The 15,615-nt window shown below is 41.7% G+C and overlaps 1 protein-coding gene across 3 annotated transcripts in view; it reads left to right on the forward strand.

Moving 5' to 3' along the window:
- The window catches only part of ATG2B (autophagy related 2B), a 91,261-nt gene that overhangs the window by 19,200 nt on the left and 56,446 nt on the right, over window positions 1-15,615 (forward strand). For 2 of the 3 annotated variants that reach the window (XM_006133706.4, XM_025189916.2), the window contains exons 7-12: window positions 555-651; window positions 4,285-4,467; window positions 7,670-7,824; window positions 8,672-8,786; window positions 10,254-10,515; window positions 14,223-14,373. In XM_006133706.4, coding sequence (XP_006133768.1) covers window positions 555-651; window positions 4,285-4,467; window positions 7,670-7,824; window positions 8,672-8,786; window positions 10,254-10,515; window positions 14,223-14,373 — 963 coding nt within the window. The remainder of the gene's footprint in view (window positions 1-554; window positions 652-4,284; window positions 4,468-7,669; window positions 7,825-8,671; window positions 8,787-10,253; window positions 10,516-14,222; window positions 14,374-15,615) is intronic. The other variant, XM_025189917.2, reaches the window with a different exon arrangement.

Raw genomic sequence — 15,615 nt, forward strand, 5'->3', positions numbered from 1 at the left:
TATCATGGGTGTGGCCAAGTTTCCCACAGTCCCATAAAGTTTGTTTACAGCCGCCAGCCCTAACTCTCAGTTTTCTGTGTTATTTAGCACTAATTTACCCCTAAACATCTTTTAAGAGCCCAGTAAGCAGTGGAAGTGCTGGTAATGCTGTTTAATATTGACCTCCTGGGGTTCGGCAAATTCTCTGGTTTGTCACTGGTCAGGATGTTAGACTAGAGAGGTTCAATCTGAATTATATACCGAATGTATGTACAATATTTATATTCCAATTGATTTATAATTATATGGTAAAATGAGAAGGTAAGCAATTTTTCAATAATAGTGTACTCTGACGCTTTTGCATTTTGTCTGATTTTATAAGCAACTAGTTTTTAAGTGAGGTAAACCTTGGGGTACTCCAGGCAAACTGGACTTCTGAAAGGGGTACACAGTAATCTGGAAAGGTTGAGAGCTGCTGCTGTACAGTGATCATGTACACTCTCAAGTAACTAATAGTTAATTGGAGAAGCTTAAAGGTATGTCTTTATTCTGAGTGTTTATAATTTTTTTTTAAGCTGGATGTCGATGGCCAAATAGACTCTATACACCTATTCCTGTCACCAAGGCAGGTACATCTTCTGTTGGACATGTTAGCAGCCATTGCTGGACCAGGCAAGTAAATATTATATGAATATTAAATGTGTCTTTGAGATAGAAAGCAGTAAAGAAATCTTGCACAATAAACAAGTCCCCTGATTAGGTACATAGTAATTACTATACCAGCTTATTAATATTTATTATCTGTTTATTTACCTAAAGATAATATTTCCCATAAGGTCTCCAGGCTCCATTGTTCTATATGCTGTCCATTTTTGTAACAGTCTTTTTGAATAGCTTAAAATCTTAGTTTGTGCTGACGTGGCAGGTATAATTAAGTGTGTGTGTGGAGAGAAGAGGAGTAGCGTAGGGAGAAAAGGACAGTATAACAAGGGTTGACAACCTAGGGCTCCCAAGCCAAATATGGCTCAGTAGGGAATCAAATATGGCTCTTTTGCTGCTCAAGCTCAGCCCCCACTAGTTCCCCCAGCCGTGGGAAGTGAGCAGAAGCTCGCAGAGCCTCTGCTGGGTTCCAGCTTCTCCCCAGAAGGCTGGATCTGGGCAAGGAGGCATGGAAGCCCCATGCCTCCTTGCCAGATCCAGCTTTTGGGGAAGAAGCTGGAACCAGAAGAGGCTCTGCGAGCTTCTGCTTCTCTTCCCCCGGCTGGGGGACAGCAGCACAGGCACATGCTTCCTGGAGGCTTTCCCCTTTGCTCCCATTGGCCAGAATCTGGCCGATAAGAGCAGAAGGAGGCCATGCCTGAAAGCAGCGTGAAAGCAAGTAAGTGGCCCCCCCCCACACTAAGACCCTGCACTCCCAGCACCCTAATTTACCTCCCTGCCAAGTCCCTGTATCCCCAGGCCTCTCACTCACTGCCCTGATGAGACCCCGCACTCCATCCCCCCTCACACATCCTCTACCAAGACCCCGTACCCTCACCCAACTTCTGTGCCCTCCTTTGCTCCTGTACCTCCCCCGGACATATACCCTACCCACAGTGCACTCTTGCACCCTCCCTCCTGGCCAGACACTTTGCCTCCAGCGTGCTCTTGCACTCTGCCCCCGGAAGAGACACCCTACCATCCAGCCTGCTCCTGCACCGTCCCTTGCTCCTGTCCCCTCCCCCCTGGCCAAACACCTTATTCTCAGCCTCCTCTTGCACCTCTCCCCGGCCAGACGCTCTACTCCCAGCCCACTCTTGCATCCTCCCTGCTGGCCAGACTCTTTACCCTCTCTTGCACCTGCCACTTCCTGCCAAACACCCTACTCTCAGCCTGCTTTTGCACCCTGCTTTCCACCCAGACCTCACCCCCTCACCTCCTCCTACACTCCACCTCCCACCCAGATCCTGCACCCTATCCCACTCACTGGCAGCCCTGTCCCACACACTGAACCCTTCATTTTTGCCCCCACCCCAGAGCCTAGGGGGGCCCACAAAAGCCACCAATCCTGGAAACCTAGAAGACTTAATCTGGCCTGAGGCCTTGAACCTCCCCCAACCATGGGGTTGGAGCTCCAGGGGAGTGAGGTGTTTCAGTTGGGGGCCACATTAGTGAGGGTTGGAGGGTTTTGGAGGGGTTTTTTGTGTTGTTATTGCTTCTCACTTATGTGGTCCCCAGCTGATTTTTCTGTGGGTCAGTGGTCTCCTGACCCAAAAAAGGTTCCCCACCCCTGTCATAAATAGAGACAATGTTGAAACCTTTTGTGCTGGACATCATCATTTACTTTATTTAAAATGAAACCTGGCCAACAAGGCCCCATTTGAGGCCCAGGCCCCATGGTCTAGCCCCCATCTGGCCACAAGAGGGGTCGGGAGCGGCTCTCCTCTTGCTGCAGCATGGGTAGGAGGGGAGGCCACGATCTGGCTGTGGCGATCCTGGCTCAGCCTCTCATCCAGCCACTGCTGCCTGGGTGCAGCAGGCCAACCCAGCCAGGTAAAATAATCCAGCCCCCCATCCCCCCACATACTTTATTTCCCATCCCTAGCACCCTGCCCTGCCTCCTGGACCTCCCACACACATCAACCCCCTGTCCTGAGCCCCTCATATACCCCAATCCTGACTCCTTCACCGCTCCCCACACATTCACAAACTGCATCTCCAGCAGCATCAGAAGTCCCACTAAATAAAGTCTGTGAGTATAATGTTTCATTTATGCTATTATTAATCATCGTCAATTATCAATAATATTAAGTTGTATATTTTAAGTCATGCAAATAGGCATTCTTATATGGTTCTTTGTTGACCACATGTTCTGAATTTTGATGTAGTTTGGCTCTTTTGTTTGAAAAGGTTGCTGACCCCTGCAATATAGCAGTGAAACAGTTTTGTTTGGTATAATTCATAAAATTATATTCTCTGACCAGAGTGGGGTACATCAAGTGCACTTTAATGAGGACACACGATACCAATGTGAGAGTACTTTTCTGGAGACATAATTAATCCACCTCCCTGAGAGATGGTATCTATGTCAATGGTAGAAGCTCTTTTACTGCTGTATCACTGTCTACAGGATGGGAGGGTTGTACGTAAGATTGATATAACTACATCACTCAGGGTTTGAATTTTTCATATTGATAAATGTATGTATATAGACCAGATCTAGTATAATTATGGATGCTCTTATTGTTTATATAAATGTACAATCCTTTTTTGAATACTAGCTGATAAAAGAATAAAAATTATGTTATTGGTCAGGTGTATCACTAGATATATTCCAATGCTGTAAACTCAATTAATGTGTCAGTTTAAATAATGGTTTGAATTCTGAAAAGAATTTTGGAAATACTTTCCTATTCCATTGATTGAATTGGGGCCAAGTCTTTTATAATGTAATTTGTAGATGGTGTAGTCATAATAGGGATGTGAAAATGCATTTAATTAAGTAATGTGTAAATGCTGAAAATATCAGTGGTTATATGGCTTCCTAGGAACTGGTGTGCATGTGCTTTTAAGCTGGCTCCCTGTGTGTACCTGCTCAAACCTGCCTTCCCTCCTCCACAGTGCTGCCTCTGATGCACTTTCATAGCCCTATTCCTTATCACTTTAAAGCCAACATAAGCCAAAAAATTTTAATAAAAAAGTAGCCTGTGGTTACATCTAGACTGTAGGCTTCTTATGGAAAAAGCTTTTCCGGAAGACATCTTCCAAAAAAATTTCTTCCAAAAGAGAGCGTCCACACTGCCAAAGTGCATCGCTTTTTCAAAAGATAGCATCCATTCAGTGTGGACACTATCTCGCATTTAAGCTGTGATTACTGTGGACAGAGTGGCCACCAGGGCAGCTGTGCTTTTTCCTCTTTTGAAAGAACTCCCTCTTCCCGGTCCTCATACGCCTTTTTCTGAAAGAGCTCTTTCGTAAAAAGGCTTCTTCCTTGTAGAAAGAGGTTTCCGAATGTCCAAATACCCCTCTGTTCTTTCAATTTTTTTTCAAAAAGAACACAATTGCAGTGTTGTTGTTTTTTTTTGGAAAAATGGCCATTTTTCTGAAAAAACTCTGTAGAGTAGACATAGCCTGTAACTATTCTGACTACCTAACCTCAAGAGCTTCCTCTTTAAAAAGGGGCTAGTTTTTATGAAGGTTTGTACTGAGAAAAGTGAAAAAGGAGTTAACTTGATGAATTATCAGGCAGTTTCTGACTGGTTGAAGTTTCCTTGGTGGATTGGGAGGGAAATACAATTTGTTTCTATTTCCTCTATTTGAATACAGAGAACCCCAGCAGGATAGAATTGTCAAATAAAGATAGAAAGAACCGACCAATGCAACAGGAAGACGAGTATCGGATTCAGATGGAGCTGAAGCGTTACTTAAGAAAAGAATCTTTGTCAGCAGGAGCATCGTCTGAGCAGAGCTTTTATGATACGGAGACCACCAGAACGCCTTCTAGCCGTGGTGAGTATGAAACGTGATGCCAGTGTATCAGACAGCCTAATATGAACATTGTGCAAAATAATTTTGAATGTACAGTGTTAAAGCACTCTTCAGAAGGGCAAAATAACAGTAACCTTAATAAATTTTTAAACTTACTATTTTCCATTAATTATACCCTTAAATCAGGATATAAGGGCTATTCCTGTAAGTAGCCCAGAATGAAGTCATAGTTCATTTGGGGCATTTAATAGTCTGGATTAAAGATGTTAACTAGCAGTTAATTGACTAGTCGATAAGCACTTCCACATTCCTCCTTTGAAATGTACAAGAACCCCAGTGGGGGCTCTTGTACATTTTTAAGGAGGAATGCATAACTCTGCATGCAGCCCAGGGCCAGCAGGAAGTCCCCCTGACTCCAGGCTACATGCGAGTGCCAGCTTTGAAATGCACAAGAGTCCCCAGCGGGACTCTTGTGCATTTCAAAGCAGCAGCGCAGCATGGATCCCAGGGTCAGTGGGGCACTCAGAGTCTCCCGCTGACCCTGGGCTTCATGCTGCACTGCCGATTTGAAATACCACGCAGAGCTGGGGATAGCTGGGACCTCCCCAGAGTATTTCAAGGGAACTTGGGATCAGCTAGGGAATCCGCCTGGGCATTTGAAAGGAACAGCGCTGCACAGCTGATCTGGGGATCAGCTGTGTGGCTGCCCCTTTGGAACACCGAGGCGGCGTTCAAGGGGCAGCACCACACAGCTGATCACCAGCTCAGATGTGCGGCACTGCCCCTTTCAAATGCCACCTCAGTGTTTCAAAGCACCAGCGCCACATAGCTGAGCCCAAGCTCAGTTCTGCAGTGCTGAATGCGTGGAACCTGAGGTCAGCTGGGGACCCCCCAGCTGATCTCGGGCTCCAGCGTGGCATTTCTGTGGAACCCTGGATCAGCTGGGAACTCTTCAGCTGACCCCAGGTTCTGGGGAAATGCTGTACGAAGCCCGTGGTCAGCTGGGGAGTCCCCAGGCTCCACATGCACAGCACCGCACAGCTGAGCCCAGGATCAGCTGTGTGGCACTGCTGCTTTCAAGTACCCTCTTTCGCTTTACTTTGCTGCCTCTATTTGATAGAGGAAGCAAGGTGGAGGGAATCAATTAGTCGACTGACTATCCGATAAGCATTTGCATTTGCTTATTGGATAGTCGACTAGTCCTTAACATCCCTAGTCTGAACACTTTCACGAGGTGTGGTCACAGAAGACCTCTTGGGGTTGCTTCTCTGTGTGCTGATAAAGCCACTGACACTGGCCACCTTTCTGTCTGGGGCTTCTCACCACCCTGTCCTGTGGGACCAGATCTTCTGGTCTTTCCCAGCCAAGGCACAGAACTGAGATCATCTTTCCCCCTGAATCCCTCCACCCCATGCCAAAGAGCAATACAGACACTAAAACTCTTCAGGTCTTAGGAGAATGCAGTTTCCAGCACAGCAATCAGGAAACCCACTCCCTAAATGGGATCAGAGCCCCAAATAAATCAATCAGGCAAGCCCCCTTTAACAATGAAAGGAGAATGTACATACAAATTGCTCCCCCAGGTAACATTTATTTACACTGGGCTTGATAGTAAATAAAAGTAATTCTATTAAGTGCAAACAGCAGGATTTAAGAGTTTGCAAGTGAAAATTACAAATTTAAATAACAGAAAACGCATAACTAGTTCTAACACACTGAAGCTTACTGCAAACTTACCCTAAAATTGTTCTTATTTCAGATAGACCTACAAGCCATGGAAGATCTTTTTTCCCTGGGGTCTCTGGTTGATTCCTTGGGTGTGTCATGCCAGCCAAAGACAAAGAGCCTGAAAATTTTGCATCTTAAATAGCCTTCCTTTTGGGTGGGAATTCTTTGTTTCTACATTCTCCCTTTCCATCGAAAATTACGTGGTCAGTTCTTACCACTTGTGGTGGTCACATGTCTTCCTAAAACCAACCACTGCTTAGTCTTGGAGGACAAAAGAGGCTGTTTACAAGTGATCACTTAGAAATTGAGGGAAACACCCTTGATGGTTTTCATTTGCGCGTTTAAAACCACAAGCCATTTCACAGTCCATATTTCTAACTTTACATACAAGAATGATACGTACATCAAAATAAGATATATAGATCCAGCAGATTGTGACATTAAAATTGATAGGTTACATGAGGCATTTGGTCTAAAGCAACTTCCAGTTATTCATGTTGTATCCATAAGACACTAATACACAACAAAACAGATACTAGTGCTAGAAGATCTAGGGATGTTAAAGACTAGTCGACTATCCAATAATGTAGAGGCATCAAAGTGTGGTGAAGGGGTACTTCAAAGTGGTAGTGCTGCTGCTTTGAAACCCCAAGGCAGTGTTTCAAAGGGGCAGCCGTGGGTCCCCAGCTGACCCCAGGTTCTGCTGCCACGTAGAGCGGGGGCTTTGGAACATTTCAAAGGAGGAATGTGGAACTGCCTATTGACTAGTCAAGTCATCGATGGAAATTCCGTCGACTAGTCAATTAACTGTATTTTAACATCTCTAGTAAAATCCCTTTCAGAACTAGTATTTGAAGGAACTAACTGAAATAAAGAATACCATAAAGCTCCATCTTTTAGTTTTCTGTTATAAAAACCTAGTTTAAATAGTCATGGATTGTAGTAATGTATTTGGATTTAAGACAGGAATTTCATGAAGAAACCTGGAATCTGAAAGATATCAATACTTAGATTAGCATAGCTCCATTAACAAAGGTTTATAATAACCTAGTATTTTATTTGTTTTAATGGTTGTGTATATTTACTTTTTAATTTTGAGTCCATGGATCATTTGCTACTGACTTTTTTTAGGTGCCAGTTTATATCTGATTCAGCTTGGGAAGTATGAATTAAACACTGCAGCCTGTAGCAGTCTTAAGCTGCACATGAAAATAAATGTAAACATTTTATATTATGTGTGTACTTACTCCATTGCTGGTATTTGGTGTTTTGTGTTGCTTTGACACACACTCTTTTTCTTTTAAATCCCTTTAGTTATTACTGAGATCTAGTATAAGTGAACTAGGAAATGTTGTGAATAAACTTTTTAGCTAATTAGCATCATATCCAGGATATTTTGTTTCTGTAGCTATTTTAAATTTAGTGTATTATAACTAAAATGGATATTTGTCATTAGAAAAAAACTCATAATTGATTATACACAATTTCTCCTTAGAAGAAGAAGTTTTCTTCTCAATGGCTGACATGGACATGTCGCACAGTCTCTCCTCTCTTCCACCTCTTGGAGACCCACCAACTATGGATCTAGACCTGTCACTAACTAGTACATATACTACTACACCGGCAGGATCTCCATTGAGTGCAACAGTGGTATAGTCTTGTTTACATTTAACATCTTTGTAGAGTAGGAGTTTTATTTTATTTTCACACTGATTCCTCATTGCTAAGTCATATTGAAAAATCCTTAACACAGTAGTAAGTACGCACATGCAGTTTTCTGTTCCTGTGGCAGTATCAACAGGCAAATTTGCGTGGTTCCTTAATTTATAAAGTCACTTTCTGATTTTCCTTTATTAAGGAATTAGATTTTCAGTGGTAATTACCATAGCAAGCTGCAGCTTTGAAACTTGAGATTTCCATTCATTGTGACATGTTTGGTTAGCAGACCAGGAAATAAGACTATGTATGTTTCCAAACTGCTATACGTTTATTTGGAGTATTTGTGACAGACCCTGTTCTACAGCTCTCTGTTTAATATAAAAGACCAGGAACAGAATAAAAGCACACAAATTTGTGGTATTGCTTAAGTTAACATAGCCTGTCATTTATTTTAAGTATTACTGTGGTTTAAGTTACCACTACTCAGTTCTTATGCACATGCTTTTAAATATTTTCCTGAATAGGGGTCATAGAGAGCAATTCTAGTTTCTCTTGGGTAACAGAACATGTACCACTTGTGAGGGCAATGTTATCTACCTTTCAGAAATACTAGAGTAAGATCATGATAGAGTTAAGAACATGTCTTGACACCGAGATAAAGAGTAAACAAACTATTGATTAATATACCATGAAAATGGCAAGTTGGAAAGCTACTTTTGATAGCATACAAACAAAGGTCTTGCATTCTGTTTTTTTGTTTTATGTTACTGGTTGTATTAGATTCATCCTTGAACTGTTGTACTATGGAAATGAGAGATCAAATATATTTGTGTTTTAGCTTCAGCCAACTTGGGGTGATTTTCATGACCCTAATAAACAAGATCCTCCACAGCCACCAAGAGGTACATCATTTTCACCCATTATTATTCACCAAACACCTTTAAGAAGGACTTGTAAGTAAACATGTGTTTACTTTCTCATCGTTTTATACTGTTGTTGGACATATTTTATTGTTTTTCTGAAACTCAGCAAAAGCAAAATCCAGACCACCAAAATGTCACCTTTCCCTAATCACACATTAATTGAAGTAGCAGTTTTCCTCTAGACATTATAGTTTATAAAGGTTTTGCTAAGTGCTGCACTTCATGACGTAAGTCTACTGCACAGATTCCTGCTTAGCTGCTTTTTCATAAATGAATGAGATGGTTATATGAATGTTTTTCATTTAGGTGGGGGATTTGGCCACATTTAGAAATGCGGTAAGGGAAGATAACCAACTAAACTACCAGAGTGGTAGCCATGTTAGTCTGTAACTTTAAAAGCTATGAGTAATCCTTCGGCACCTTAGAGACTAACAAAAAGAATATATAGTATCATGAGCTTTCATGGTCAAAATACACTTCTACAGATGAACTGAAGAGAAAAGAAATCTGATGAGGTTCAACAAGGACAAATGCAGAGTCCTGCACTTGGGATGGAAGAATCCCAAGCATTGTTATAGGCTGGGGACCAACTGGCTAAGTAGCAGTTCTGCAGAAAATGACGTGGGAATTACAGTGGATGAGAAGCTGGATATAAGTCAACAGTGGATATTAGTGCCCTTGTAGCTAAGAAGGCTAATGGCATATTAGGTTGCATTAGGAAGAGCATTGTAAGCAGATCTAGAGAAGTGATTTTCCCCCTTTATTTGGCTTTGGTGATGCCACATCTGGAGTATTGTCTTCAGTTCTGGGCCCCCCACTATAGAAAGGATGTGGACGCATTGGAGAGGGTCCAGTGGAGGGTGACCAAAATGATTAGGGGGCTAGCACTTGACCTATCAGGAGAGACTGAGGGATTTGGGTTTGTTTAGTCTGCAGAAGAGAAGGGTGAGAGGGGGATTTATAGTAGCCTTCAGTTTCCTGAAGGGAGGTTCCAAAGAGGGTGGAGAAAGGCTGTTCACAGTAGTGACAGGTAGCAGAACAAGGAACAATGGTCTCAAGTTACAGTGGGGGAGGTCTAGGTTGGATATTAGGAAAAACTATTTCAGTAGGAGGGTGGTGAACTACTGGAATGGGTTACAAGGGAGGTGGTGGAATCTCCATCCTTAGAGGATTTTAAGTCTCAGCTTGACAAAGCTCTGGCTGGGTTGATTTCGTTGGGATTGATCCTGCCTTGGGCAGGGGGCTGGACTTGATGACCTCCCGAGGTCTCTTCCAGCTCTATGATTCTAACTGGAAACTTGAGTAGTTCTACAAAGAGTGTAAATCTTCTATAATTAAATTGTCTCAATGTAATATATTCCAATGTATTAGATTATCCTTATTGTGATTTCCGTAGTATCTGTAGTTTGACATTTATGTATTTCTTAAGGCTATGTTCATAAATGTAAAAACTGTGCAGGCTTTTAGTGAGAAATGTAATTTAATTTTATATTTCAGCCCTTCCATCCAGATCTGTTTCAATGGATGAATCTAGGCCTGAACTTCTTTTTAGACTGGCACTGGGCACTTTCTCGGTATCTGTACTTCACATTGACCCTCTTCCACCACCTGAAACATCACTGAACCTTAACCCACTGACACCAATGGCATTGGATTTCTTTACCCGAATAGAAAAGATTGATCCAGTTAAGTTTTCAACAGAAGATTTTCTGTCCTTCCGAGAAGTATTTGCAGAGGCTTGTTCTCATGACCACCTTAGGTACAACTTTGCCTATTAACTAATACAACAAACAACCAAATATTTTAAAGCAAGTTTGACAGTTTAGGTTTATGGCCATAAATATTTGGAACCATACATACTATATTTGAAGTACTAGAAATTTGTTTTTTTCATTAGATGTTAAAATAGTTTTGGACAGTTTTAGTTCCAAAATGTAATATTTAAAAAAAAAAAAAAAAGAAAAGAGGGAACTATGTGTGTACAACTCATCCTAAATCTCTTTACACCAAGATAAATCAAAACAGATGCAGGTTTTGCAATCGAACACACACAGTCCTGAGTATAAATCAGGATTTTCTCCGTTTTCTGCGGCATCTTTAAGAAATAGATATAGTTTATAGAGCAACCTTATTGTACATGCAATCTGTTGTTTTGAGTTTGGTTTTCTTTTTAGTGCTAAATGAGATGGCTGTTGGGGCACAGAAAAAAGTGAACAGGGAATCGAGATCCAGTTTTTCCAATCTTGCCAAATTATAAAAGCGGCAACGAGTTCTGTGGAACCTTATAGACTAACCGAAGTGTTGGAGCATAAGCTTTCGTGGGCAAAGACCCACTTCGTCAGATGCCAAATTATAGTATGTGCACTGTAGAGATTTTATGTGTTCCTGTGAATCATTAGACTTTGATCACAGTTGAAAACAGAATAGGAAAATAGGTGGATTCTGTTATCCTAGGTTCCTAAAGGCAGAGCCTATTGTAAGTACTAATGCAATGATACTCAGACCTCAGTGGTTCAGGAGTCAAATTAACAAGCAACACCACCCAAAAGAGGCATAGTAGTGTGAATTCATGGTTTCATTTGCTATTTTATATATATTGTTCTCATAGCAAAATAACTCTCTTGACCAAATATTCTACAGGTGGTTAATAACAGTTAAAGCATCTTGTTTGGCTAATATCTTACACTGGTTAATAATGAAATTGCACAAAGATTTACAATCATGTGCTTCAAAGAGCACCAGGAGATGCATTAAAGAGCCATTTGCAGCTCCCATGCCTCAGTCTGACTATCACTGTAAAATGTATTTCTTTATAGCAGATATATAATATATATGGATTATCAATTTCAGTTAATTCATGCAGTTAACTCAGAAAAAAATTAATCACACTGTTAAATAGAATACCAATGGAAATGTATTAAATATTTTGGATATTTTCCTATATCTTACTATATATTTTAGAAATGTGCATCTGTCTGTCCATTTGTGAGTCCATTTTTTCAAGAACTCCTCCTAATTGGTAAGAACTAGGTCCATCAAATTTGGTATGCAACTTCTGCTTATCATAACTTAAAGCAAGATAAAGATTTGGTTGTGCCAGGACAATGGGATGTGCATGGAATTAGACCCTTTCTCATAAAATGGAAAGGGAGGGGTCTGGTAGGAGGGACAGTCATCCTGTAGAATGACAACTGGAGCAGCAAGGAACCAGAGATGGGAAGCAGGACTGCTATAATCCCATTGGACCAGTAGAGGGCAGGGCTGGAGAAAGGGTCAGCTATCTACTATATATATTTCAGAGAGTTTGTCGGTTTGTGTGTCCATTTGTTTCTGTGTTTCTGTCCCCCAGCCAGGGGACATGAACCCCTCCCCTGGCTGTGACCACTGAAGTGGTCATGGACTGGTGCTTCTCACCTGGCCCTATGTTGCCGCAGTGAGAGAGGGCTCAGGTAGTCTGCTGTCCTTTGGACAGCCTGCGTACTGAACCCCTCATCCCCAACCCCACCCCAGAACAATGACTTAAATGAAAAAAAAACCAAACTTATTTGAGTTAAGGACTCAAACAAGACCGAGTAAATCTTCTGGTTTTCAAATGTGTTGATTTCAGTCACAACACAGAATACAAAAGTTCTTTCTTGATTATAAATTTTTAAAATGATAAACCAAAAGAAATAGTATTTTTCAGTTCACCTCTTACAAGTACTGTAGTGCAATCTCTTTTTGGTGAAAGTGCAGTTTACAAATGTAGATTTATTTTTTGTTACATAACCACTCAAAACCAAAACAATGTAAAGCTTTAGAACCTACAAGTTCACTGAGTCCTACTTCTTGTTCAGCCAATTGCTAAGACAAACAAGTTTGTTTACATTTACGGGAGATAGTGTTGCCCACTTGTTACCTACAATGTTACCTAAAAGTGAAAACAAGTGTTTATGTGCCATGTGGCAAGGTCCTCACCCAGGCCTCTCGCTCTGGGTCCCCTTCTTTGGCCACAAATCAACCAGAGACCCTTTCTGGGGCAATCACCCATGCCTTTTATTGTCTGTGCCAACTTCCTACCATCTTCTATTTACAGAGCTTTGTTCCCAGCAAACTCCGCTAGCCTCTCCTTCTGACTGGGGAGCACACTCAGCCACCCTCTAGCTAAGGAGGCCCACAGCTGCTTCCCATTAGCCCCTCAGGCATGGGCTTGCTCTGCTGGCTTCCATTGCCCTTTTCAGCCAAGCTGTAGTCGCAGAGCTCTGTTTTAGCCAGCAATCTGTCACAGCCAAATATGCTAAACATTTAAATGACCCTTCAATGCTTGTCCACCATTCCAGAAGGCATGCTTCCATGCTAATAATGCTCATTAAAAATGTGGTAATTAAATTTGTTTCTGAATTCCTTGGGAGAGAATTGTATGCCTTGTGCTGTGTTTTACCCACATTCTGCTATGCATTACATGTTGCAGCAATCTTGGATGATGACCCAGCACGTGTTGTTCGTTTGAAGAGCACTTTCACTATAGATTTGACAAAATGTAAAAAAGGTACCAATGTGAGATTTTAAAGAAATCTATAGTACTCAAACCAAGATTTGAGACTCTCAAGTGCCTTCCAAAATCTGAGAGGGATGAGGTCTGGAGCCTGCTTTCAGAAGTCTTAAAAGAGCAACACTCCAATGCAGAAGTTATAGAACCCACATTAACAAAAAAGAAAATGGTGGCATCTGACTCTGATAAAGAATATGAAACATGTATTGTTCCTCACTGACTTTGAATCATTATCAGGCAGAAGCAGTCATCCGCATGGCCATATATCCACTAAAATGGTGGTTGAAGACTGAAGGGATGTATGAATCCTTAGTGCATGTGGCCTGTAAATATCTTTCAGTACTGGCTACAACAGTGCTCTGTGAAGGCCTGTTCTTATTTTCAGGTGAAATTGTAAATAAGAGGCAGGCAGCATTATCTCCCAGAAATATGAATAAACTTGTTCAGTCAATCACTCAGACAAACAAGAAGTAGGACTGAGTTGACTTTTAAGCTCTAAAGTTTTACATGATTTTATTTTTAATGCTGTTTTTTAAATATACTACATTTTTAAACTCAACTTTCATAATAGAGATTGCACTACAGTAGTTGTATTAGGTGAATTGAAAATATGTATTTTGCTTTTTACAGTGCAAATATTTATAATACAAAATGTGCAGTGCTCGCTTTATTTTTTATCGCGAAATTGAAATCTATTTGAAAATTTAGAAAACACCAAAAAATATTTAAATAAGTGGTATTCTATTCTTGTTTAATAGTGTGATTAATTACAATTCATTTTTTAATCAGCTGACAGCCCTACTATATATGTACTCACACACACATATCTCAAGTGTTTCTGAAATTTCAAAGTGATTACCGCTGCCCATTTTATACATAACGTGATTACAGTTATCCATTTTATACATATTTATACTTTTTATTTCCCATAACAGATTTATAGGTACTGGCATCAAAGTCTCTTATGAACAAAGACAAAAATCTGCTTCTCGATGCTTAAGTACAGATTTGTCCATTGGGCATATGGAACTATTGGAATGTCTTTTCTCTACTGACTCTTGCTCCAGTCAACCTCACTATACAGAGGTAATTAAAGTTATTGTTGTTAGTAACTGTTGTTGGCTATGCAAGTGATGTTAGCCAATGAACAAAATGTTGACAGAAGAGGTTTTCAGAAGGGAAATCCTAGGTTACTCTTAGAATCGGAAATGTTAAAATTACTAATTTATTGTATTTTTGTAGTGATTGGGTAGCATTAAAATGTGACTTAAACCTTAATTGAAAACTCAGAGAATGAGCTAGAGTGACCTCTTTCCTTTTCACCAAAGGGTCAAGTACAGGGTTGGGCAATAATTTTTGATGGATGGTCATTCCAGGAATTTGGTAAGTGGCTAGTGGCCACACTTTTCTACAGTATTAATGGAGAAGGTGTGAGGTTTGGGACACAATTTGGGTACAGGATGGAGCTCTGGGTAGGAGTTTGGGGTGCAGGAGGAGATGAGGGAGTTTGGGTTCAGGAGGGGGTTCTGACCTGAGATGGGATTGGGGAGCAGCAGTAGTGCAAGGCCTGGATGCAGGAGGAGGTTGTGACTTGAGCAGGGGTTTGGGGTGCAGGGTGGTCAGGAGCAGGGAGGGAGTTTGGATACAGGAGTGTAGGAAGGGTGCAGAGTGCTTGAGTGTAGGAGGGGGTTGCAATCTTGGGCTGGGATATGGGAGAGGGTATCGGTTCAGGCTCTGGTTGTGAGACACTTACCATAGATGGTCCCCGGCTGGTGTCTTAGGCTTCCTGGGTGCTGCGGCACCACACGCTGCTCAAAATGGCTGGCTGCTCGGTCCAGCATGTGTCTGTGCACTGCTTGGGGAAAGCGAGCATCCTGTCTCCATGTGCTACATGTGCCCACTAGCTCTGCCCTTGCCAGCTCACATTGGTCCAGTCATTAGGAGGCTGCGAGGACAGTGCCGGGGTGGAGGCAGGGCGAGGAGTTCCCCTCTCCCCTAGGAGTGCGCTGCACAGACAAACGTATACTGGTCCCTGGCTACTTTGAGCAGCATGTGGGACTGCAGCATGCAAGGAGCCTGTCTCAGGGTCCCCGCTGGGCCATAAAGACTGAATCTGAATATTTGGTAGGCCAGATCCAGTCTGTGGGCTGTATTTTGCCTGCCCCTGGTGAAGTATGTAACTTTCTCTAATGTTATGTGTGTGTGAAGCAAAAGGAGTTGTTTTTAAAATTAGGTTGAAAATTTTCAAAGATAGGGCTGTTTCCCACCCTGTTGAACTGGGCAGGTTTTCTTAGGTTTTTTCTCTTCACGCATCTCATGCTGAAATTG

This window comes from Pelodiscus sinensis, chromosome 4 (assembly GCF_049634645.1).
Source record: "Pelodiscus sinensis isolate JC-2024 chromosome 4, ASM4963464v1, whole genome shotgun sequence".
NCBI classification, from domain to species: Eukaryota; Metazoa; Chordata; order Testudines; family Trionychidae; genus Pelodiscus; species Pelodiscus sinensis.